The sequence below is a fragment of the Moschus berezovskii genome, chromosome 12, assembly GCF_049115385.1.
Source record: "Moschus berezovskii isolate FMDL1 chromosome 12, NW_MosBer_1.0, whole genome shotgun sequence".
Classification (NCBI taxonomy): domain Eukaryota; kingdom Metazoa; phylum Chordata; class Mammalia; order Artiodactyla; family Moschidae; genus Moschus; species Moschus berezovskii.
In genome coordinates, this window is record NC_142471.1 from 66,670,440 (window position 1) to 66,696,725 (window position 26,286).

Consider the following 26,286-nt stretch of genomic DNA (forward strand, 5'->3'; position numbering starts at 1 on the left):
TGGATAAACCACCAGCAGGTTCCAGGATCACAACAGGGACTTATCTTTTCAGTGGCTCCACCACAATTCTAAACACCGGGCCTATTCTGAAGGAGACCTGGACAAGAAAGCTTCCACTTGGGAGGAAGGTGTGAGATGGATTTTCTAGATCGTTCACATTTTCTGACTCTAATCTTTCTCCTCTCATCATGTTCTGCACTCTCCCAAACTGGCCAAAACCATAAAGTCTGTTTGACATGAACATAACACACATAAAAAAACAAAGATTTAAAAGGAAGTCCAGTAACTGCAACAATAAAATAAAAAAACACGGTTCATTTCAGAGACCTGGAGAAGACAAACTGGCAAGAAAGAAAGAAAGAACCTCTAATCATAAAAGACCCTTAATATCCCCATTTTACAGATACCTTAAAGTTCAGGGAGACAAATTCACCTGAATAGCTAACCTATACAATGCACCGTTAAAAATATACTTTTCTCATTTCCACAAGAGGTTTGGTGTGCACCATTCACTTAAGATTCCTAAATGTCCAGGAATGAACCATCTGTAAAACAAGTTAAGTCTTCTTCCCCTTAATGTCTAAAGAAGTGCCGGGATTGAGAGAGAGAACAGGCCAGGAAAATAAATTTTCACTTGGTGCTCTGATAAAGGACTCGCCCAGGCTCCATAAGATAAACAAAGGATATTAAAGTAAAAATGGAAAAATCTTTGGATTGTAGACCCTGACAAAAACCAACTAAGGTAAAGGAGAGTTCCCATGAAAGCAGTCTGGTTTGGAAAGCCATGTCACAAATTTACAGCACTGTGCATGCTCTTGGCTGTTCTCACTCAGGGTACACTTATTAAAAATTGGGGGCCAGTTTCTTTAAGTTTACAAATGTCCCCAGTACCTAGAAGAACTATTCCTTTTATTTATTCCCAGGTCTTACCCTCTAAGAAGCCTGTCTGAGTTCCTACCTTGGGCTCTCCTTCTGTTCTGCACAAATTCTGAGTGTCTCAGGGTGCTCGGTGCTGTGCGGCGGAAGCAGCTATTCCTTTTCCAAGTTTCTGGGCCATTTAATCTTCTCTCTTCCTCTACATGCCAGCTATTCTTCTCTAATGAAGTGCCCCGAGGAATGTCACCATGATGTTCTCCTTGGTTCCCCCTTGTCCACTGATTTCTCGGACCCTCTGGGAAGACCCCTCTGCTCCCAGGTGCCATCATTCCTGGTCTGTCACTGCCATTACATTCTAAAGTCTTCCTCTGGTGGAGAGAATCTGCTTCTCTGTAATTCTGAAATTTATATTCACAGTTCGCAAATAGAGAATCAGAGCTTCTATTCTCCATATCAAAACTACTCTGATCCCCGGCATGAATCTTGGTTTTGAGATTGATTTTATCATTTTGATAAACATTCCTGTCCCCGTCACAATATTTGACAAATTCATTACCTTCACTGACACCACTCAAGTCTGGGAAATCCACAGGCTGACCATTAGTATAATTCTCAGGAACATGATCTAAATCACTGAGGTCTCTATGATAAAAATTAGTTTCTTTATAGTCCTCAAGATCGTAATTATGATTCCTGCGGTCTATATGCTGGGTTTCAGGCTGACCAAAATTCCCCACAGAATCGTTCAAATCCCTGCAGTCAGTCCACTGTCCAGTTTCTTTAGAGTTCTTAGGATTATGATTCAGATTCTGATGATTTACACAGCCATTCGTCGCCCCGTATTCTCCAACTTTCCAGGTTACAACTGGGCTTCCTGTAAACCAATCATCTTTAGTTGCGGAGTTCGGATTCCCACCATCCACATTTTCTGAATTATAATCACCACAGCCTGGAGTCTCACTTCTGTTGTACATACAGTCCTTTCTACTTTCTTTTGCTTCCTCATCGGCCACATAACTTGGTTCACTCTGTTCAAAATCCCAGTATCCACAATGCCTTTTTCTGTAGGGCCGATTCTGCCCTGTGGTTTGGTGTCTGGAATCCCAGTCATCCTCTCTGTAAAGTCCACCCAGCACCGGAAGGTCCCTTTTCTGTAGACTCCTCCAGTCTTCATACTCCCGGTTGGAGTTCCAGTCCCCGTTCTTCTGCAGTTCTTTTTCCTTCTTCATCTCGTGGGTTTCACACATATTCACTGTGCTCAAAGACACACGTTTTCTCTCTCTCTTCCATGGATCTGGGTTGAGCTCAGACGAGGACAGGTGCAGGGTAGCCCACGGCAGTATCTGTCCTTCTTTAAATGTCTCCCATAGCACTTCAAATGCTCTTCTTGCTACTCTGGTTGGAGCACGAAGAGATGTGGAGTAATTTCTATCTCAGGATCCAATCAGTTAGCTGCTCGAGCTTTCCCCACAGAGCCCTGAAGGTAATTAGTAACTAGCATTCTCGTGATTGGAGTTGGCAGTTTTGTTTCGTGTTTCCTTCAAGCTGGTCAAACTGGCTTGGCTGCTTTATGAGCTGAGGGCAGAAGCATTCTGCTGCTCTAAAGGCTTTGCAGAAAAAGCAGAGTGAAAGAGAAACAGCCCCCTCTAACAGCCCGAGGTAAGATCATGTAACAACTTTCATCTGCCTCTTTAATCCTTTAGTAATCAATCAGGGCTATGAATAAATGCTTTCATGTGCAGCACAAACTGGACCTCCACTGCCCGTCCTCTGAGTCTGGCTTTACCCCCTTGGACATCTGAAACTCTCAGGACACCCTTCTCTTTAGTTCGAGGCAGGACTCTTCCGCCTTTGAGAACTTTGCTTTTATGGGATTCAGGTTACCAGTTAGCGTATACTCAAATCACAAGCTGTTCAAGCTCCTGTCCACAGACAGGTTAGCTATCCCACTCAAGGAAGATAAAGTACATCTTTTATTCTGATTTGGTGTGTGGGTAATTTTATAGTGTAAAAACCCTTCCCCAGAGGAATACAGTTACGTATGCTTCCACAGTTTCCCTGACACTTGTCATGCCAGAGAGGCATCAAAACCATTCATCTTCTAGGACTTCCCTGGTGGCACAGTAGACAGGAATCCGCTGCCAATGCAGGGGATATGGGTTCGGTCACTAATCTGGGGAGACGCCACACAGCAATTAAGCCTGTGTGCCACAGATACTGAGCTTATGCTCTAGAGCCTTCAAGCCACAACTAGTGAGCTTGCATGCTGCAACTCCTGAAGCCCAAGAGCCGAAAGCCTGTGCTCTGTAAGAGAAGCCGCTGCAATGAGAGGCCAGGACAACTGGAACGAAGAGTAGCCCCTGCTCTCCACAACAAAGACCCAGTGCGACCAAACAAATAAACTAGACATTTCAAAAAATTCATCTCCTAGATCTCTTTTCCACCTAATTCATGTATCATATTTAGGAACTGGAGAATGAGACTGGAAATCAGAAAGGTGGGTATCAAAATACCATTCTGAATTCATCCAGTAATAGATTATTTTATGTGAAGCACTGTGGAAGAGAAAAGGATGAAGTCAGTCTCTCTTATGATGCAGGAGCAACACACTATGAAGTATGACTGGAGGTGAAAAGTACCGAAACACAAATGGTGAAGGCAAAAAGCAGAGTCTCTGCTGGGGCAACTGCAGTTTCTCAGCAGTAGTGTTTGACCTGTGCTTTCAAGTAAAAGTAGGGTTTCCAAAGACTTTCCACACATGGGAAACTAGGAAAGGGGGAACAGTTTGAAGGATACCATGTGTGGAAAAAGTAACAAGGATCATGCTTAAGGGGTAGGTTCAGGCAGATCTGAAAGGACTGAGGCCACTTATTTTATTTAATGAATAATGATGGGTCATTGAAGGCTTCTCAGAAAGAGAGTGATATGCTAAGAGAGTCTTTAGTAAGATTACACTTTCAGTTATGGTCATCTATCAAGTGTCCTTGAACTTTTATCTAATCCCTATTTGTGAAACAATATAAAGAACTCTAAGGAGACCAGGGTTATAAGCTTTGTCAAAAATTAGATGTTTACTCTTGGATAAACAAACTGGTTCCAGATAAGGAAAGGAGTAGTCAAGGCTGAATATTGTCACCCTGCTTATTTAACTTACATGCAGAGTATACCATGAGAAATGCTGGGCTGGATGAAGTACAAACTGGAATCAAGATTGCTGGGAGAAATATCAATAACCTCAAATATGCAGATGACACCACCCTTATGGCAAAAAGCAAAGAAGAACTAAAAAGCCTCTTGATGAAAGTGAAAGAGGAGAGTGAAAAAGTTGGCTTAAAACTCAACACTCAGAAAACTAAGATCATGGCATCTGGTCGCATTACTTCATGGGAAATAGATGGGGAAACAATGGAAACAGTGAGAGACTTTACTTTTTTGAGCTCCAAAATCACTGCAGATGGTGACTGTAGCCATGAAACTAAAAGACTCTTGCCCCTAGGAAGAAAATTTATGACCAACCTAGACAGCATATTGAAAGCAGAGACATTACTTTGCCAACAAAGGTCCATCTAGTCAAAGCTATGGTTTATCCAGTAGTCATGTACGAATATAAGAGTTGGACTATAAAGAAAGCTGAGCGCCGAAGAACTGATGCTTTTGAACTGTGGTGCTGAAGAAGACTCTCGAGAGTCCTTCGGACTGCAAGTAGATCCAACCAGTCCATCCTAAAGGAAATCAGTCCTGAATATTCATTGGAAGGACTGATGCTAAAGCTGAAACTCCAATATTCTGGCCATCTGATGTGAAGAACTGACTCACTGGAAAAGACCCTGATGCTGGGAAAGATTGATGGTGGGAGGAGAAGGGGACGACAGAGGATGAGATAGATGGCATCACTGACTCAATGGACATGAGTCTGAGTAAGCTCCAGGAGTTGGTGATGGACAGGGAAGCCAGGCATGCTACAGGCCATGGGGTTGCAAAGAGTCAGACACAACTGAGCGACTGAACTTAACTCTTGGATAAACCACTTATTCTCTCTGGGACTCAACCTACCCATTTATAAAATGAGGCAGTTGGCCCCAATGACATCCTTGATTGCTTCAGTTTTAAAAATCCATGCTTTTGTTTTCCTTGAAACTCCTTTTCCTTTCATGAAATACTGAATGTACTGTGATACATTTTTAGATTCTATACTAACAGAATTAACCTCTGGATTGTTAAATCTGATTTTCATGCAAAGTTTTTTGTTCTTTTGTTCTGTTGCAGTAGCAACAACAGCCCTGGCAGCTGCCATGTTGTCAAGTGTGTTTTATGGGCCAAGGTCAGGATGAGGACTAGGAAGGTGACATAAATATTCTCTGATCTTCACTAATGATAAGGAGGATATTGTATTATTTTTATTTTACTACAGATAAAGAAACTCTGAGACTTTGAAAAACCTGTCCAAGATCACAGAAACCAGTACAAGGAGGGGCCATAATTTAAACCCAGATCTGTCTGACTTCATGGCACTAGACTAAGAGGAGTATCTCAGAAACAGGAAAATTTCCATTTCCCTCAAATCGAGTAAGCAAACAAGCACACTCTATCGTGGTCTAATTCACAGTCTAATTCACACTCTATCACTGCCAAAGTGAGTGGGCACACATTCCACCCCACGCACCGCACAGCCATTCCCTGTCTCCAGCCCTGGCTTACTCTTACCCTGCCTGAGTGTTGACCCTCAACACCCAACTGAAACCAACACCCACACCAGGGCAGTAACAGAAAGACTGTCCAGTACTTGTGACTCAGCCATCTAAAACCTCCTGCCTAAACCCAGTAAAGATTGTGATTCTGTTCACAAATCAACAGGATGACATCATTTAGGAGGACAGCTTTGACTGTGAGTTACACAGAGTCACAGAGTAAAAGCAGGCACATGAGATGAGGAATTAGGGCAGCTAGCTTCCAGAAGTGCAATTTTGGCTAATAAACAGTTTATAGCTATGCTTAACGGAGAAGGCCATGGCAAGCCACTCCAGTACTCTTGCCTAGAAAATCCCATGGATGGAGGAGCCTGGTAGGCTGCAGTCTGTGGGGTCGCTAAGGGTCAGACACGACTGAGCGACTTCACTTTCACACATTGGAGAAGGAAATGGCAACCCACTCCAGTGTTCTTGCCTGGAGAATCCCAGGGACAGGGGAGCCTTGTGGGCTTTTGTCTAAGGGGTCACACAGAGTCGGACACGACTGAAGTGACTCAGCAGCAGCAGCAGCAGCTATGCTTAATTTCTCTGGCTGTCAGTTTTCTTATGTGTAAAATGAGGAAGTTAATAATTTCTCTGCCACTTTAAATCTAAACTTCTATGATCTTACTTATTTCTAAGCAAAAGTGAAAAGTTAAGATTTATCTTTCCCTGTTATGGAAATGGAAAAGTTCCTTTTAGCAACTTCAAGTCTTCCATAAAGCTAGCATGATAAGAAAAAAAGCCTAGTAAATCAACCAGGAGAATAAATAAAAGAGGATAAATTATAGGTGAGACGAATACTGGTTATAAAACAACCCAGTAGAAAAAGTTACATGAAGGTAAAAAGAAATGATCTGTGGATGAGTGAAGAGTGAACAGCTGGTTATAATAAAAGGGCTCCCTTCTCCCATCCTTACTCCCTCTCTCTTTTTCGAAGCCCTATTGCCTTTAGGACTTTAAAGATACAGTTTGCATAAAAATGTAAACTTTCTCAGCTTTACCTCACTACTATGACCCAGAACTAACCAAAAGTTGTGAATGGATTGCTCTTCTCATGTGATAAATCTGTGCGCAAAGAAGTATGGCCCAAGGGGATGAGGAGAATAACTTTCCCATTTTTCTCAATTCCAGTCCTACTGGTGAAATACAGTCTTGCAGATAGTTATCCTCCCTTCCATCTGACGGAACAGTCACATTCCACAGGCTCTTTTCAAAAGCCCGGAGCAGCACTCTGCCATGACGCTTGTTGTTACTGAGGGCTTTGCTAGTGGCTCAGACAGTAAACAATCTGCCTGCAATTTGGGAGACCTGGGTTCAATCCCTGGGTTGGGAAGATGCCCTGGAGAAGGGAATGGCAAACCATTCCAGTATTCTTGCCTGGAGAATACTATGGACAGAGGAGCCTCGTGGGCTACAGTCCATGGGGTCGCAAAGAGTTGGACACAAATAAACGACTAACACACACACAGAGGGTGGGTGATCAGCTACAATGTCCCTCTGTGAATAGAAATTCTGTGAGCATAATACAAGAACTAAAGGTGGGGCAGCAGGATTTAGAGGATGAGAGAAGAGACACAAAGCATAGAAAAGGCAAAGAACAAAAGGGAGGAGATAGCTTAAAAAAAAAAAACCTAGTAAGAAAAGGTAATCACCCTAACTTTCCACAATCTCTCTGTAACTGCCCACAAGGTTCCTCCAGCCTGATGATCAACTTCTCCTCACTTTCTACGATTCTACCCCAATGACACTCTCTGATTCCCACAGTTCTTGCTATTTTTCAGAGCACCAAGCAAATATCCCTCTCATCTTACCTGTTACTTTATTATACTTGTTTATCTCCTTTTATTACACTGAAAGCCTGAGGGCAAGGGTCATGTCCAATCTCCAATACAGCTCTATATTGGGTCACACAGGGGTACTCCCAGGCTTAATGAGTTGATGTGGTCACATCCATTGGGCACAGGAGAGATTCGATCGAGGCAGAGGGCAAGAGCACTCACAGGTTAAAAGCACAGGCTTTTTTTTTTTTTTTAATCCTGACTCTGCCACTTACCAGCTGTATCATCTTGGGAAAGTTACTGTTTCATCTTTTCATCATCAAATCCACCATCCTACTTGCATCTATACCCATCTGTTCTGCCTTCCCTCTTGTTAGAATGGAAGAACTGTCTCTGCTCTGATCAAATAGGCCAATCTCTCTTTGGTTTACTGCTCCCACTCCTGCCTGACCCTCAAAGACTTTGTTCCAGCAATTAGCTACCGCCACCACCATGACCTCTTCAATGTGCCCACTCTAACCACCAGTCTCATAAGCCTGTGAATGTTTCCCATCCTACAAACATCTGTTGGCTCCTCAGTCCAATGCTGCCTCCAGGTGCTACCCCGTTTCTTTGCTTTCCTTTATAGCATACTTGTGCTTTGAAAGACTTTTGAGCAAGCAAATACGCAATGCCTCTATTTCCTTACCTCTCAGCCCACAATGTGGGAGACCCGGGTTCAATCCCCAGGTTGGGAAGATCCCCAGACATTGGAAATGGCAACCCACTCCAGTATCCTTGCCTGGGAATCCCATGGACAGAGGAGCCTGGCAGGCTACAGTCCACGGGGTCACAAAGAGTCGGACACCACTGAGCGACTACCACACACAATAAGGCTTTTATCCCTTTGTTATCACTGTACTGAAACTGCTCTTGACAAGGTCATCCAATCCAATGGCCACTTCTGGAATTCACCTCACTTGGCCTCTAAGTAGCTTTTGGACACAGTCACTTTCTCTTTCTTGAAGAGCTTCCTTCACTCTTCAGGACTGGCTGAAAAGGACTGGCTGATCCTTTTCCTTTGCTGATTTATCTCCCTAGTTTTGCATATTTCTAAACAGTGGCTGCCCCGGGTCTTCTCCTTTGTACCCAACTACCTATCAAGGGCTTCCCAGGTGGCACTAGTGGTAAAGAATCTGCTTGCCAATGCAGGAAACCTAAGAGACTTGGGTTCGATCCCTGGGTCAGGAAGATCCCCTGGAGGAGTCTGGTGGGCTATAGTCCATAGGGTCACAAAGAGTGGGTCACAACTGAAGTGACTCAGCATGCCCCACACCTAGCACACAGCAGGAACTCAAGGAATTCCTAGACTAGGACTGTGGTTTCCTTAGTTCAGCTGCCTTTCAGCCTAAGGGTTAATTAAAGCAAAAGTGAAGTCGCCCAGTCGTGTCCGACTTTTTGTGACCCTGTGGACTGCAGCCTACCAGGCTCCTCCGTCCATGGGATTCTCCAGGCAAGTATACTGGAGTGGGTTGCCATTTCCTTCACCAGGGGATCTTCCTGACCCAGGGATCGAACCCGGATCTCTCGCATTGGAGGCAGACGCTTTAACCTCTGAGCCACCAGGGAAAACTAATTAGAGTTAATTAGGAGAAGTTGTAAAGACGATCCTATCATTAAGGTTAAAGAAACTCAAGGGATATCAATACAGCTGCAGCCTCCAGCTATATGGGAAGAGAGGATCTGGAAATGAAGAAGACAGATATCTAAGATTAAAAAGTAAATTCCCCAGTAAAGGAAGAGATTATGAACTAATTAAAAGACAACTGACCGGGACAGAGGAAGACAGACACAGAGAGAAAAAGAATCTTGGAGTACTGTAAAAAATAAAATAAGAGATTCAACTAAAAGAAACCTGTTTAATCTGATAAGAAATGAAGCAGTAAGGTAATTGGATCCAGGAAACTGAAAAGGTCATAGCTTTCCTTTGTAACAATAAGAATCAGCTGAGAAATTGCGATGAAAAATATGTTCTATTACAACAGGTCCAATAATTACTATAGGTTACTAGGAATAAATTGTTAAAATTTATTTAATGTTAGACATCTGAAGAAAGTGGTTGAAGAATATTAAAGGAAGAAAGAAAGTGAAGTCACTCAGTTGTGTCCAACTGTTTGCAACCCCATGGACTATAGCCTACCAGGCTCCTCTGTCCGTGGGATTTTCCAGGCAAGAATACTGGAGTGGGTTGCCATTTCTTTCTCCGTGCAGGTGGATTCTTTATCACTGAGCTACCAGGGAAGCCCACAAGCAGAAATACTGAACACAGAGTGAAGATTAAGGTGACCAGGACAAGAGTACAAAGAAAAGTGATCAGGATCTATCGGTTAGTACTGTTTGTAGCCGTTGCTTTGTTATGAATGTATTTATAAAGCTCGTGTGTTTCAACAGCCCTGCGTGCTAACGGTGAGTCACTCTTGCAAGTAAAATAAATATTAATAAGCTTATTTGCACAGTATATTTTATATAAGCCTTGTAAGTGATGGTCCAAGAAATATAAAATTTTAGAAGCAAAACTAAGTCCTTAAATTGGCAAGTCTGACTCATGATTCTGTGCAGTGTTAAATCTTGCTCAGTGGCAAACATTCTATTATTTTGTTGTTGTTTAGTCGCTAAGCAATGTCCAACTCTTTTGCAACCTCATGGACAGTAGCCTGCCAGGCTCCTCTGTCCATGGAATTTTCCAGGTAAGAATACTGGAGTGGGTTGCCATTTCCTGCTCCAGGGGATCTTCCTGACCCAGGGATCAAATCTGCGTCTCCTGCATTGGCAGGTGGATTCTTTACCACTGGGCCACCAAGGAAGCCCTCTATTATTTTAATACTAGCCAAATACGTTTGCTAAGTTTTTTCCAGTGCTTGGATTTGCTAGAGATTGTAGTTCTTTTAAGTATTTTAACAAAAGAAATGCAGAGGAGATGCAAATATTAATACTGAACTATTATGTTGTATGTTGTTGCTGTTGTTCAGTGGCTGAGTCATGTCCAACTCTTTGCAACCTCATGGACTGTAGCACGCCAGGCTCCTCTGTCCTTCACTATCTCCTGAACTTTGCTCAAATTCACATCTAGTGAGTCAGTGATGCCATCAGAGGGCAGACAGAATGAAAAACCACAATCACAGAAAACTAATCAAAGTGATCACATGGACCACAGCCTTGTCTAACTCAAGCCATGAACCATGAGTTGTAGGGCCACCCAAGACAGATGGGTCATGGTGGAGAGTTCTGACAAAACGTGGGCCGCTGGAGAAGGGAATGGCAAACCACTTCAGTATTCCTGCCTTGAGAACCCCATGAATAGTATGAAAAGGCAAAAAAATAGAACACCGAAAGATGAACTCCCCAGGTTAGTAGGTGCCCAATATGCTACTGGAGAACAGTGGAGAAATAACTCCAGAAAGAATGGAGATGGAGCCAAAGCAAAAACACCACCCAGCTGTGGATGTGACTGGCGATGGAAGTAAAGTCTGATGCTGTTCAGTTCAGTTCAGTTCAGTCACTCAATCGTGTCCAACTCTTTGCGACCCCATGAATCACAGCACGCCAGGCCTCCCTGTCCATCACCATCTCCTGGAGTTCACTCAAACTCATGTCCATCAAGTCGTCCCCGTCTCCTCCCACCCCCAATCCTTCCCAGCATCAGACTCTTTTCCAGTGAGTCAACTCGACGCATGAGGTGGCCAAAGTATTGGAGTTTCAGCTTTAGCATCAGTCCTTCCAATGAACACCCACCCTGGATTGATCTCCTTTAGAAGCTGTAGAGATGCAAATAACTGACTCATTGGAAAAGACCCTGATGCTGGGAAAGTTTGAAGGCAGGAGGAGGAGACGACAGAGGATGAGATGATTGGATGGCATCAGTCACTCAATGGACATGAGTTTGAGTAAGCTCCAGGAGTTGGTGATGGACAGGGAAGCCTGGCATGCTGCAGTCCATGGGGTCACAAAGAATCGGACATGACTGAGCGACTGAACTGACTGACTAACTGATGCTATCTAACCATCTCATTCTCTGCCACCCCCTTCATCTTTTGCCTTCAATCTTTTCCAGCATCAGGGTCTTTCCAATGAAAATTAATATGTTGTACATTATTTCAATAAGATTTTTTTAAAAGATGTGGATATTGTCACAAATTTATTGTCTAAAATTTGAATTAGCAAAACAATATTGCTTTCAATGGCAAAGTCAAAATCATAGCAAGCAGACAGAATATTTTAATTGTTAATAAATAAAAAGAATAGGGATTTCCTTGGCAACCCAGTCGTTAAGATTTTACCTTCCAATGCAGGGGGTGTGGATTCGATCCCTGGTAGCAGAGCTAAGATCCCACACACCTTTTGGCCAAAAACCCAAAACATAAAGTAGAAGCAATGTTATAACAAATTCAATAAAGTCTTTAAAAATGGTGTACATCTTTTAAAAAAGAAAGAATGATATATGAATAACTGAATCATTTTGCTGTACAGCAGGAATTAAAACATTGCAAATCAACTGTTGATTTGCTAGAAAATAAAACAGAAAACCTGTCTGTACAAAAAAAAAAAAAAGAGTATGAGCTTATGCAAAGCAACATGTACCCTAATGGCCCCACCGAAGACGTTTTTGGATACACTCAACAATTCAACCAACATCAACAGAAACTTTTTTCTTTGTCTGAGATATGAGTCATAAAACAAAAACCAATACCATCAGCCATCAGATAGGGTAACTAATGCTTTGTGTATTTAAAATTTTGTTTTAAAAATCATTTTTAAATATTAAATATCAGTGGTATTATTTTATAGTTTTTAAACTTTTAACATTTACTTTGTGTTAATATTCCCTTCTTTTAATATTTTATATTATCAGATACCTATTAATTTTATAATTTTGATAAATATCAATATTTTATGATTATGTAAGATATTAGGGTTAGGGGAAGCTGAGTGAAAGCATACGGGAGCTCTACTATTTTTGCAACTTCTTCACAAATCCAAAATTATTTTAAAGTAAAAAGTAAAAAATATTTCAAAGTTTATTATCAGGTAGAGAATAACTTTACATGTCATTAAGATATATTATCTAATATTTTGGTTCATAATAATAACACATGCATTTATTTCATATATATATATATATATATATATACACACACACATAAAATCTCTGAAACTTTTCTTTTAGTATAATCCTAACAGAAAAATTGCTCACTATTATTAGTTATCACTATTATTAAGAACATAGTTTTTTTTTTTTTTTTTTAGAAAATACAGAATAATTTATAACTTTAGGAATTACCAGGAATTCCAATTTCTTGTTTCTGAACCTCACAATTACTATCCTTCAGGAATTTGGAAACACTGGCTGACCACAAGCAACTGACAGAAATAAATGCAAATCCTCTCTGGAGTCATGTCTTAATTCATCTCAGATCTTGATATTTTCCAAACACTATGACTAGCACACAGAAAAAGATAACCAGACACATGATGAGTGTAGACTACATGAATGAGAACCATGGGACATTAAAAACACTACCAGTAAGACCTAATACCTTGAAATTATCATCAGTTCAGTTTAGTCAGTCATGTCCGACTTTGAGACCCCATGGACTGCAGCTCGCCAGGCCTCCCTGTCCATCACCAACTCCTGGAGTTTACTCAAATTCATGTCCATTGAGTTGGTGATACCATCCAACTATCTTATCCTCTGTCATCCCCCACAGACTATAAAACAACTATCCTTACCATATGTAAAGAAAATAAAAAGCAAGTTGAAAGATACATGCAGGGAACAGAAAACTATTAAAAGGTAACACATCAGATTTGGGGGAAAAAAAATAGAGCTTCAAGTAAATGAGTCCTCATGACTTCATAATTCCAGACTCTTAAGAAGGAGCAATATGAAGAATAGTATAAAGGCTATAAACATTTATGTGTGAGCTCTCATGGAAATCCATACACCATCCTATACTCAAATTCAATCCATTCAGTGTATTCCCTGTTGGTCTAACTAGCTTCACACTGATACCCATAAAATGGAGTTGAATGTAAACAAAAGTCATGTATATTCTGCTCTAAAACCACCAAGCACAAACTAGAGGCCCCAACTAACTATAGTTCAAATAAATAAAGTCATACCCCATCTTCCTATACTCAAGTCTTGCAACTAGAAGTGTTTCTTAAATATATTTTTTCTAATTTCTCAAACTCCTATTAAATACCTACCATATTGGTCATGTATGGATGTGAGAGTTGGACTATGAAGAAAGCTGAACGCCAAAGAATTGATGCTTTTGAACTGTGGTGTTGGAGAAGACTCTTGAGAGTCCCTTTTACTACAAGGAGATCCAACCAGTCCATTCTAAAGGAGATCAGTCCTGGGTGTTCATTGGAAGGACTGATGCTAAAGCTGAAACTCCAATATTTTGGCCACCTCAGGCAAAAAGTTGACTCATTGGAAAAGACTCTGATGATGGGAGGGACTGGGGGCAGGAGGAGAAGGGGACAACAGAGAATGAGATGGCTGGATGGCATCACCGACTGGATGGACGTGAGTTTGAGTGAACCCCGGGAGTTGGTGACGGACAGGGAGGCCTGGCGCGCTGCAATCGCAAAGAGTCGGACACGACTGAGCAACTGAACTGAACTGATACTATAAGCATAGCTAGGCATCTGCCCATTCATTCTCTTATTTAAAAAAAGAAATAGAAGGAGCAATAGCTACAAAGTACCTAATTTTTTTAATAACCTAATTTTGGGTGTGGCTCACCACAGGACTACTTTGCTACTATTCTGTTCTGTCGCTCAGTCGTGTCCGACTCTATGCGACCACGTGGACTGTAGCCTACCAGGCTTCTCCGTCCATGGGATTCTCCAGGCAAGAATACTGGAGTGGGTTACTGTTTCCTTCTCCAGGGGATCTTCCCGACCCAGGGATCGAACCCGGGTCTCCCGCATTGGAGGCAGATGCTTTAACCTCTGAGCCACCAGGGAACTAACAAGGAGACCAGAATCTTAGCACCAACAGTCCCTAGCTCCCTAGTAGTCCAAGTTCAAAGAAACAGTGGAGGTAGAAGATCTTCGAAAACTCTGGAAGGTAGAGCAGAAACTTCAGTTTCATTCAGTTAAACTCAATTCAACTCATCAAGTATTTACTGAGTCTACTACATGTTGAACACCACACCAGGTGTGTGGGAAATGGCACACCCACTATCACACAGGAGCTGTCTTCTCATTAGGCTTAAAATTTTCATGGAGAGGTATATAAATAACTAAATATTAATCAGGATTAGACAAACACTATATCAAAAGTTCTTTAAGGATTTCCCCTGTGGTTAGGAATTCATCTGCTAATGCAGAGGACATTCAATCCCTGGCCTGGGAAGATTCCATATACTGCGAAGCAACTAAGCCTGTGCGCCACAGCTACTGAAGCCCACTCACCCTAGAGCCACTCAGCAACAAGAGAAGCCACTGAAATGAGAAGGCTGTGAACTGCAATGAAGAGTGCCCCCACTCACCGCAACTAGAGAAAGCCCACATGCAACAACGAAGACCAAATCCTGCCAAAAAGACATAATTTTTCAAAAGTTTTAAATTTTATGACTTAAAGTTCAAGATTAGAGATTGTATGGGACTGTACTGGAGGGTTAAAGTCTGGTGTTCAAACTGATTAATTTCTGCCTCTTCCAAGGGACTGCTTATATTGCTGGATGTACTTTTTTATGAAGACAGAAAAAGATGACCTTAAGAGGAACTGTCAGGGACTGCAAGTAGTAATTTCATTGTGCTAGCGATTGATACAAATAATACACCTATTAAAAATCAATCAGTTAGACCGTAACACTGCCAATACTGTATATGGTGGAGTCAGATAAAGAAAAGTCTTCCTGATTAAGACTATACCCACCTACTGTGGGTCTTTCATTGCACTGAACTTTTAGAATTAAAAAAAAAATAGTAAGAACACCAGCTGAATTATTAAATTAGTTCTAAAAAAGAAGGTCAGTAGAACAGGACTTCCTTGGTGGGTCAGTGGTTAAGACTCCGCCTGCCAATGTAGGGAACACGAGTTCAATCCCTGGTTGGGCAAGATTCCACGTGGCACGGAGCAACTAAGCCTGTTTACCACAACTACTGAAGCCCACACACCCTAGAGCCTATGCTCTACAACAAGAGAAGTCACTGCAATGAGAAGCCTGTGCACCACAAGGAAGAGTAGCCCCACTTGCCCCAACTAGAGAAAAGTACTGGGACAGCAACGACGATTCAGTGTAGCCAAAAATAAAATAAATACATTTTAAAAAAAAAAAGGTCAGTGGAATTAAAAAAGAATACCAGTTTCATCTGTTAGTACCAGTCCATTACTGGAATGTTGAATATAACATTTCTCTGGAACACTACTAATTCTAAAAAGTATCATTATTGAAAAATTATTGCCACTTGGAATTTGAGAGAGTTTTGCTCTGCCACCTGTACATCTAAGGCAAGAACAGTTTACAAGTATATCTCAAAAACTGTAGGTATAGAAGGTGACAGAGAATCTGAAGCTTGCTATATCTTTGAGGATATAGCACTGAGCCAGTATTCCCTTAGGATTCCTTTTCAGGCCCTCTGAAGTCATCAGGCTATCTGGCATTCCCCCAAGAGTTCAGATACTCATACTAAATGAACGCCCTCTTGAGGACATGTCTAAGTGCTCACCCTTGTGCTTTACCTTGAGAGCAAATGTTGCCACTGCCACAAAAGATCTGTGGGTCCAGTGACCTGGCTGGTCTCTAATTCATCACCCTGCAAGTGCTCCAGGACACCCTCCCAGAGTCGTACCTCTGATTTTGGAGTTTCCACAGAACTATGCCCACTGGCACAGCAATTCTTGCCTGAGCATATTTTAGACAGAGGTTTCCTTTCTTTCTGCAATCCATCTGCTTTCCATCTTTCAGAAAATTACTCAATTTCTGGTCTTCCAATAATACTCTTTCTTCTTGGATTTTGTTTTTTCCATTCACTTTTAGAAATCTAAAGGAAAGTGAAGTTGCTCAGTCGTGTCTGACTCTTGAGACCCCATGGACTGTAGCCCTCCAGACTCCTCCATCCTTGGGATTCTCCAGGCAATACTGCAGTGAGTAGCCATTTCCTTTTCCAGGGAATACCCAGCTTTTATTTATGAGGATCCTGCAACTCCTAGATCCACAGAGTGCTTTTTATTACTGACTTTCTTAAGGAGATAGAGGTTTAGAGCTTTCCAGCACGTATGCCAAAGGGCATGCAGTCATGCTCTCCTTGGGCCCTAGACCAGTTGCTGTTGTCTCACTCTTTTCCTACTTTATAAATTATTTCTTCTGGCAGTCTGTGATACAACTGGAGAATATACCAGTATTCTGGTGAATACAACTAAGTCCGTGTGCCACAACTACTAAGCCTGTGCTGAGAGCCCAGGAGCCACAACTGAAGCCCATAGGCTCTAGAGCCTGCACTCTGAGAAGTCCCTGTATCACAACTAGAAAGCAGGCCATGATCGCCAAAACTAGAGAAAAGCCCACGCAGCAACAAAGATGCAGCACAGCCAAATACATAAATAAAAAGCAAATTATTCCTTAGTTGTCCATCAAAAATGGTAACATAGCCCTAAAAACTTGGGGAGGCTGTTTTTTGGACTTGACGGTATCAAGAAACAAGTATATACTATCTGCTAATCACTTACCTCTAAGTTGCTGGAGTTCCATGTTCAAACTCTCAATGTTATTCTCGTAGAACTCAAGATTCTGAAGGGTCTCTGCCCTCAGTGATTCCTCTTGCTTCTCCTCCAGCAGTAAGTTGAGCTCTTCCTGAGCCCTGCGGCACATATCCAAGTCCTGTTCCATCTCCTGAATCCTCACCAAGACCAAGGGACACGGGGAAGTTTGGTCCAAAGTCTTGTCAACGTTGTCAGGGGCCTCCTTTTCTAGGCTCTCCCAGTCAGGACGGTTGCAGGTTAAGAGACTGGGGGGTACCGCACTTGTTCTCTGCTGGGCTGAGGGAGGCAGGGGAGCTGGGCGAGAGGGTCTCATTGCCAAGGGTGGATCCAGTCTCAGGTTCTGGTCTCCCGGCACAGGGGGAGGAGTGGATGCTGGAGTACAGGGACGGGGTGGTGGGGGCCTTAGAGCTTTTCTCCTTTCAGGCAACTCCTGCTGAGTCATTAGCTTCGAGGAACCTCGGAAAATATCCTTTTCGGAGTTAAAGTCCATGATTGAAAAGTGGCGCAAAATTTTATCTGGTTCTTGGAAGGGCCCTGACAAACTCTTCTCAAACTCTATCAGTTGTTGTGTCAACTTTGAATCCAGGTCCATGTTGCCTTCTCCTTGTGACTGTGTCATGGCTTCCAGGGCAGGTGCCTTGTCTTGCAGACCAGGCTTCATCTCTGATCTGTCTGGGGTGGAGCAAAAGCTGGAAGCACTTTCTTTGGGTGTGCAGTGCTTTTTCACACATCTGGCCAGGCCGTGCAGCTGAGAGCTCAACTGGCTGGGTCGGACTGCCCTGGAGGCAGTGAGGGAAGAGGTGCTATGAAGAAGTGGCCCTGACTTCTGCAGGGTTTTCGACTGGGAGTACGAAGTTCTTCTGGGAGGTAGGCTGGAGTAGTCTCGAGTCCTTGCTTCTAGAGGAAGAGAGTCAGAATACTGATCTGGGCTTGGGTGGCTTCCTCCTCTCATAGAATAATACTGGTTTCTCTGCAATTCAGGATGAAAAGGTACTGGAGGTTGGGACACAACACCATTGACGACCTCTGAAGGATCCTTCGCGGAAGAGCATTTTACAAGAAGCTGCTCATGCCCCACACTTGGGATTCTCAGGGGCCCTCCTGAGGGGTCCGTGTCCCAGTGAGACTGGTTATTTTCTTCATACTCAGAAGTCAGGTGCTCCAGGGTAGAAGTGGATGTTTCAGAAATAACACAGTTGGACTTCTCTGCTTTATACTCATGAAATTCATGTCTTTTTCCTTCTGCTTCTAAGGAGTTCTCAGAACAATCCAAAGATGTGTCAGGAATGTTGGTGAGGTCGCTCTCCTGTGGCAGATCCGAACAATCCAAAGATGTGTCAGGAATGTTGGTGAGGTCGCTCTCCTGTGGCAGATCCATGGTTTCCTCCACCCTTGTTTGAGGACATAACTTTACAAACCGGTAAGGAAAGATGCCTGTCCTGCCCTTCAGTGACCCTTCAAGCCAGCCGTCTTCCAGGGTGCCCAGGATTCGGATTTTATCACCTACTTCAAAATCCAGCTCATTTGGCTCCAGGGCCTGGAATCTGTAGAGGGCAATTCCGTAGGTGCCCGGCTGCTCACCATCCTCATCTGGCTCTTTCTCTTCTCCTGTACTGGTATCTACCTCACCGTTACTAATGCAGTCATCACAATTTCCAGAACTGACCGATTCATCCACAGTCCTCAGGGGCCCCAAAAGCTCTACAAAACCTTCTGGAAAAATGCCTCTTCGACCCTCTAGTTCCCCTTCAAACCAGCCTGGCTCAGGAATTCCAATAATGGTAATCACATCCCCTTCTCTGAAGTCCAGCTCCTCATCCAGCTGGGCAGAAAGCCCCATCAGCGCCCGGGCTTGTCCCATGGAATATTCGGGAATCTGGAGAAGAGCACTCTGTGAGTGCCACTGCCGACTCTGTGAGGAGAGGCAGAGCTCCCTAACACAGGAGGATGGGAAGAAGCCCCGGGCACCCCAGCAGTTTCGGCCCTGCAGCCAGCCACCAGTAAGAGTGCCATCGAGAATCACTAGGTCACCTAAAGAAAGAGAAGAGAAGCAGAGATAATGACTTCCATTATCACCCCAGGAAGATAGTGGTATAAGTAATAGTGCAATTCATCTTAAACACCTACCAAATTCAAGGGAATGTAAATCTAGAGTTTTCAGGGCATAAATACCTTTTGACAATTTAGTGACAATAGAGTGAACATTCCTGTGAACCTGTGGTTTCTAAAATGTGTTCCTCAAAACCCTGGGGGTGGATCCCTAAGAATCTTTCAGAGGGTCTGTGAGGTCAAAACTATTATTTTTTTTTTCACTTCATCAAAAACAATGTAATGTGGCAAACTGAATACTGATTCAAATAAAATAATCTAGATATCTTCTATTTTTAAATTAAAAAAAAAAAACAAACTGTTGAGTGCATGGCATGGCTTGTAGGATCTTAGTTCCTTGACCAGGGATTGAACTTGCACCCTCAGCAGCGAAAGCACAAGAGTCCTACCTACTGGACCACCAGGAAATTCCCTAGATTTCTTCTACTAAACCAAATATTAAAGACATCTGCAAAAAATGTAAACAAATGTTACTATCCTCACTAAATTTTTTTTTTAGGAAACCAGTTATTTTTCATAAAATGTTATTCATGTTATTAATGTTAATATGCATTTAAAAATAAATAGATAATTTAAAAAAAATTCTCAGCTTTAATAGCTAATGTAAATATTAATAGACTCACAGAAGCAAGTACACTTTAGGTTCTCAAAAATTCTAAGAATGTAAATGAATCCTAGGATCAAAAAGGTTGAGAAATGCTACTATCAACAAGTTTGTACAACTGGATTTATTTATAAATGATGGAGAACATATTCATTTCCACTAGAAGCCTTTGAATAGTTGATCTACTTTTTCACACTAAGTTATATTCAATATCAAAAATTAGCAAAGAAAGAAATCTTCAATGTCCCTCCTGAACAATCCTTATCCTGAAAATACATCATAATGAAATCTTAAAAGAGTGTTCAAGTAATCAGGACTTTGTTTTTGAAAATAATCAGTAATTTCAATATTGTTGTTTCAAGCTATTGTCACAAAATATACACTAAACAGTTAGCATCTGTCTTACTGCTGAAGACGGTAAGGAGTGAAAAAGACAAGGCACAGTGCTTGTTTCTGGGAAAAAAAAAAAAAAACGAAACTAAAATTCAACCTATTATGATTCACCCCAGTTAACAAATTCCTCTATAGTTTTGCAGCAAACTTTTAATTTTCTAATTAGGAACTATTCATTTTGTAGATTATCGATTTTATAACTTTCTTAACCTCTAAATCAATTTCCCTTTCATGAGTAGAGGTGATTAAGGAACACAACTGGCCCAGGTAAAATAAGACCAGGAGAGCAAAGCATCTGGCAAAATCATGAGGCCTTTTATAGTCAAGCCTATTTGAACACTGGATTATCGTTTAGGGTATCAATTTATATGCTCTTTTTTATAAAAATTAAGTCTGACTATCTTCTTACCAAGTGAATTAGATGCAATACTGGCAGGTACCATGCCTCTTTTTTGTTTCAAGAATCTGGTATAATGCCTTTCACAGAGCAAGCATTCAATGTCTTCATTATTAGTGAAGATTCTTCAATTTTCCAGTAAATATATCTTCCCTCCAAAACTAGCTCCATGCTGCCAACTTCCTTTTGTTCTATAATTTCTTCTCTCAAAACATTTATTTCATTCATCACTTGCTCGTTGCTACCATCTAGTCCAACTCTCATCATCTCATTCTTTTAAAACTTTCCCCAGACACTGTGTCTTCTAATCTACCAAACTAAGACTATAAACGTACCAATTTTATCATACCCTTCCCCTGCTCAAATGTTTACTATGGGACATGAAGGCTTCTTCCTATTAACCAAGGCTTCTTCTATAATAATCCTATTCTTACTACCTGAAATATATTAAAAGAAAGTAAGCTTGCTCTGAATGTTCTCCAAAGAGGTTTAGTTACTAAGCTACCAAAAGAAAGTGTTCGTGAAAGTCACTCAGTCGTGTCTAACTCTTTGCAACCCCATGGACAATACAGTTCATGGAATTCTCCAGGCCAGAATACTGGAGTGGGTAAACCTTTCCCTTCTCCAGGGGATCTTCCCAACCCAGGGATCAAACCCTGCATTGCGGGCAGATTCTTTACCAGCTGAGCTACCAGGGAAGCCCAAGCTACCAAAAGGCTGTTCTTATGTTTTCACGTCAATGCAACCTGGCATTCACATGCAGATGCAACCTCCCCCTGCCCCATCCCCAGCTATTCAATATTATCTCACCTCTGAGAACCCAGTTCCACACAAGGGGACTTTCACTGTCTCCCAGACAAGTCTCTCCATCCGAAACCTCAGCATATTTCTCTAATAAACTTTAGAGGTCTACACACATCTTGGTCATCTGTAGTCTACTAAAGAATTTATCACTTATATCAACAATTTTGCCATTTGTATATTTATAGACTATACAGCTCCTAATGTAAGATTTTTGCATTTAGTGGTAGGCACTAAATCATTCTCACTGATTTCACACTGATTTGCTTAGATGTTCCTGAAAAATAGGGTCTTGGTCCTGTATTTCTATTTTCCCTTTAATTTCGGATTCGATATCCCATTGGTCAGAGCTTAGGGGCCTAAGAATTACAAGTGACTTTTCCCCATTCCAACAGGACCACAGAAGAAACTCACTGGAGACATGGCTACTGTTCAGACACAACAAGCCTTTTAGTGAACAAGAATAAAAGTGTGCCATAACTCCCACTCTAATGGCTTTGAAATGAACTAGCTTTTTTAAAGCTGCAGAATCAGAATATTTTCTTGTAATGCCAGACCTCTATGAAATCCTTACAATAGGATTTGTTTCCCTATTTTCTGTTGAGTGACTGTTTTGATAGGCTTTATTATCTTCAGACTGTCATTCTGTTGATTATTTCTATATAATAAAGGTGAATTTTTTTTTAAGTCACAATTTAGTCCCTGAAAAGCACTTCAGAGATAATTTTGTTGAATACTTTTATTTTTATATAGTCCTGTTATTGAGTTTTTTGCATTCTGATTCTTTAGGAATGGAGGTAACTTGGTGGTCATTTCTAAACTTCAAAAACAACAATATGAGGAACTCCTGGAATACAGTGGCCAGATTTTGAGAATAGAAAAATAGGAAGTGGGGTGACTCTCAGGGTCAGCCTGAGCCTTTTATTTATGCACAATTAATCCCAGTCACCACAGTGCTTGTTTCTTCTGGTTTAATTTTTATTTTATATTTGAAAAAGAAATGCATTAAGAATAACATGATAAGAAAGTCCTAGAGTCTGGCTCTGCAGGTGTTAGGTTCTCACTGAATCCTAGTGCCCAGGGACTCTGTGCTCTATGCAGACCGACCACACTTTACCTAGGCTTCCACATGAGCCATATCAGAACCTTAATCCTGGTATCTCACGCACATGACACCAGAAATTTATGACACAAGTGCTTTAGCTAATAATTATCATTTATATATTTATAAATACATTTATCAATTTAATTTTTATCGGTCTTTTGGGGGTAGTCTAGAAGCATGGGGTTGTAAGCAAGGAATAAGTATTCAGTATTGTATAAAGCAATTAAATATTTCATCACTCTCACTTTTTTTTCTCTCCTCTTTCACTGTCTTTTCTTTGCCATACTTTCATTTTGTTTTTTGTTGTCTCTCTCTCTTCCCCTCTCTGTATTTTTTAGGATAGCACTTGCATTGCTCTAAGAGACAAACTTGTTTCTGAATTTAAATATAACTCAAACTGTAGGAAACAGACCAAAACAAATGGGAAGCTTCAGGGAAAGGAGAAAGGGTGACACCTGCTGGAAGAACCACTAATGGTTTTCATTCCAAATATAATCTCCCTGGAAAACATAGATACACACAAAACTTTACATAGTTATCAAGAAACGAGGCCCCCTGAAGCACATTCATGAGCTCCAGGATGAGAACAATAAAATAGCTAATTTTTACTGAGTGCTTACCCTGTGCCAGATGCTTTAATGTATAACCTCATTTAGTCCTCACGACTACCCTGAGGTAGGCATTATCATTTGTAGATAAGGACACTGAGGCCAAGAGAACATAAGTAATTAAACCAAAGTCAATAGCTACTGAGTTGTGAAGCTGGATTTAAAATCAGAATTCTTACCTCCTAAACTATACTGCCGGCTCTAACTATATATATTTATTAATTATACATATATATACATAATATAATTTTATAGTTAAAATAGATACACTTTTTCTCTTACTTCAGTGATACTTTTGAAAGGTAAGTAAATAACAACTGAAGGCAGCATGGTAAAACAAAACAGATCTCAAACATTATCCCACATGCTCTTAAAGGCTTCCAAATCCCTCTCGACATACATTAAATCACAGAAGAGGAGACGCTTCACTGCTACACTGATGAATCAAAGGAAGGTAAAGAAACAACAGGGAACTGGATTCACAGTACTAGAGATAAAGGAATGTACACACTCACGAGCAGAGACACGGATCTTCATAAACCATATGTAGTATAAAACAATAGAAAATCAAAGGAACTAAAATCACTTCTGTGTCTCATGCTAAACTTCCCAGAAAAATAAAAATTGTATACATATACCTAACTTCCTCATCTTCAAAGGCTATATGTCCTAATCAGAAGACATACAGAACTAAAAGATATGAAAAGCATAGAAGGAAACAGCTGATTAGTCAGCATGCTAACTGGCAGATAGCAGAGTATCACAGAAAAGAACAAGCTAAAACCATTAATAATTAATAATATATCTCTTTCCCTATGCATCCCCTGCTCAGCATTCTTTCCTTGTGAGCTCTGCTTAAGTCTTTAAGGGGCTTCCCAGGTGGTGCTAGCGGTAAAGAACCCACCTCCCAGTGCAGGAGATTTAAGAGACTCGGGTTTGATCCCTGTGCAGGGAAGATTCCCTGGAGAAGGGCATGGCAACCCACTCCAGTATTCTTGCCTGGAGAATCCCACGGAAAGAGGAGCTCCTCAGGCTTAACTTGTTAAAAGCTAGTTAAGATAAGAATTACAGGCTCCAGGATCCAGCCTGACCCTGAGTCAGTCTTCGGAGAGGTGACTTGTGGCCAAAAGGTCCACACCAAGGTCTTCCTGAGAATCTCTTTGGTGGCCCTGGGAATCCTGAGGTGGATTTTAACTTGAAAGCAGGTTCACAACACATTAGTCCAGTCTTCTCAAGGGAAGCATTCAGCAGAAAATCTCTCTGTTTAGTACCTAAGACAACTTTGTGCTTAGTCTCTCAGTCATGTCCAACTCTTTGAGACGCTATGGTTTGTAGCCCACCAGGCTCCTCTGTCCATGGGATTTTTCAGGCAAGAATGCTGGGGTGGGCTGCCATTTCCTTCTCCAGGGGATCTTCCTGACCCAGGGATCGAATCCACATATTCTATGTCTCATGTACTACTTGTGGATTCTTTACTAACTAAGCCATCGGGAAAGACTACACAAGATATAATATGAAGTAAACTAATTCCAGAAGCCGCATTCTCAAATTCCTTAAGTACTGTAGACATACTGTATATTCCCGTATAGTATACTGTTATACACAGAATAACAGACAACAAAGTCGTATCAATGTTGTTAGCCACTGGGCTCTGGGCCGTTCTCCACACCTTCTGACTTGTCTGACTGATGTCAACTCAACCCTCCAATGGAAGAACTGTGAGTATGAACAGACAAGATTCCCTGCTATAACATCTTCCTTTATTTCTGTCTTCACAACACTGATTAGCAAAAATGTATTCAGAACAGAGGTAGGGCTCAATGTAAAGTGAAGACAAGAAACTCTGACAATTGATCCTGAGGCTTAAGATCAAAGTCCACTTTTCCTTTCTTCCCACTGAATAAAGGTTAGGGAGTTTGCTTGGTCTCTCTCCCCACCTCTGTGTGCACTCTCTCTCATATGTGTACATGGTTTAAGAAATTAAGCCCATTCCAGGACTTCCCTGGTGGTCCAGTGGTGAAGAGACTGTGTTTCCACTGCAGGGGACATGGGTTTGATCCCTGGTAGGGAACTAAGATCCCGCATGCCATGAGGTATGGCTCAAAAAAGAAAAGGAAATTAAGTCTATCCCTTTAGTGCCATACTCAAAAGAGTAACTAACATTATATCCAATAAATCATACAATTCTGATGACTGCTGTGAGTCACAAAACTGCACTGATCATAAGCTTCAGTTCATGGAACACTACTGGTTTCCGTGCTTATGCAGAAATATATGGACGGACGTACATGTGCTGAAATGGTTTAGTCACTCTTTAGACATTCATAAGTCTATCAGAGTACGTGACACGAGAAATACCTGAAATATCACTGAGACATGACTATGACCATCTGTTTAAGACCACTTCCTTTTAAACTTGTTCTGATGAGAACTTTAATAACATTACCTAATAGTTGGGTAGTAATGGGAATGTTTCGCATCTCTGCCTTAATTTGCATACCACAATTTCTGCTCTATTATTGTACATTAATAAATAAGTCTTATTACCTAAGACTTGACTACACAAGATACAGAGAATGAAATGAGACTACATTGTGAGAAAAAAATACTGTAGAAATTATAAAATGCTACTCAAAGATAAGGATTTATTATTGTCAGCTCTAACTTGGTATTATTGAAGACTCTCTAGAGGTTAATTACTTATAAAAATTCAAAAAAGATCTAGTTGTCAAAATGGACTGACCCCACCAGTATTATTTTAAACAGACTACTCTGGGGTGATCAACTTACCTCGATGGAGAGGAAGACTGTTCAGTTCTAGGGATGTGAATTCACAGATACAGACATACAGTCTCTCGCCCTCTTTTAGACTGGGAATGGTAACAACTTCTACAAAACTGCTGGGGAACTGTCCTGAAAATAAAAGCAAACATTTCCAGTATTAAAATTCCTTTTTTCTATTTGTGTACCAGGACAAAAAACTTCTTTCTGAGCTCATTTATAGACCCCAAATTAAAAACTCACTGAGTACTCACAGCTGGAAAACCTACTGTAGAAAATGTGCAACACACAATATTAGGTGCCTGCAGAACACAGAGAGTGCAATTCAATCCAATAAACATTCAATG

At 41.3% G+C, this 26,286-nt stretch overlaps 1 protein-coding gene and 1 long non-coding RNA gene across 3 annotated transcripts in view; one reads left to right on the forward strand and one right to left on the reverse strand.

Annotated features, from left to right (window-relative positions):
- DNMBP (dynamin binding protein) overlaps positions 1-26,286 on the reverse strand; it is a 109,915-nt gene that overhangs the window by 48,301 nt on the left and 35,328 nt on the right. Inside the window, exons 3-4 of one of the 2 annotated variants that reach the window (XM_055424892.2) lie at positions 25,949-26,071; positions 17,109-19,172 (exon numbers count right to left, since the gene is read on the reverse strand). In XM_055424892.2, coding sequence (XP_055280867.2) covers positions 17,109-19,172; positions 25,949-26,071 — 2,187 coding nt within the window. Of the gene's footprint in view, positions 1-958; positions 2,588-17,108; positions 19,173-25,948; positions 26,072-26,286 lie in introns of those variants that run through there. The other variant, XM_088842260.1, reaches the window with a different exon arrangement.
- LOC129555454 (uncharacterized) lies at positions 2,440-16,555 on the forward strand. Its single transcript, XR_008685758.2, has 3 exons — positions 2,440-2,535; positions 9,635-9,749; positions 16,420-16,555. It is a non-coding gene; the product is annotated as an uncharacterized LOC129555454 (long non-coding RNA).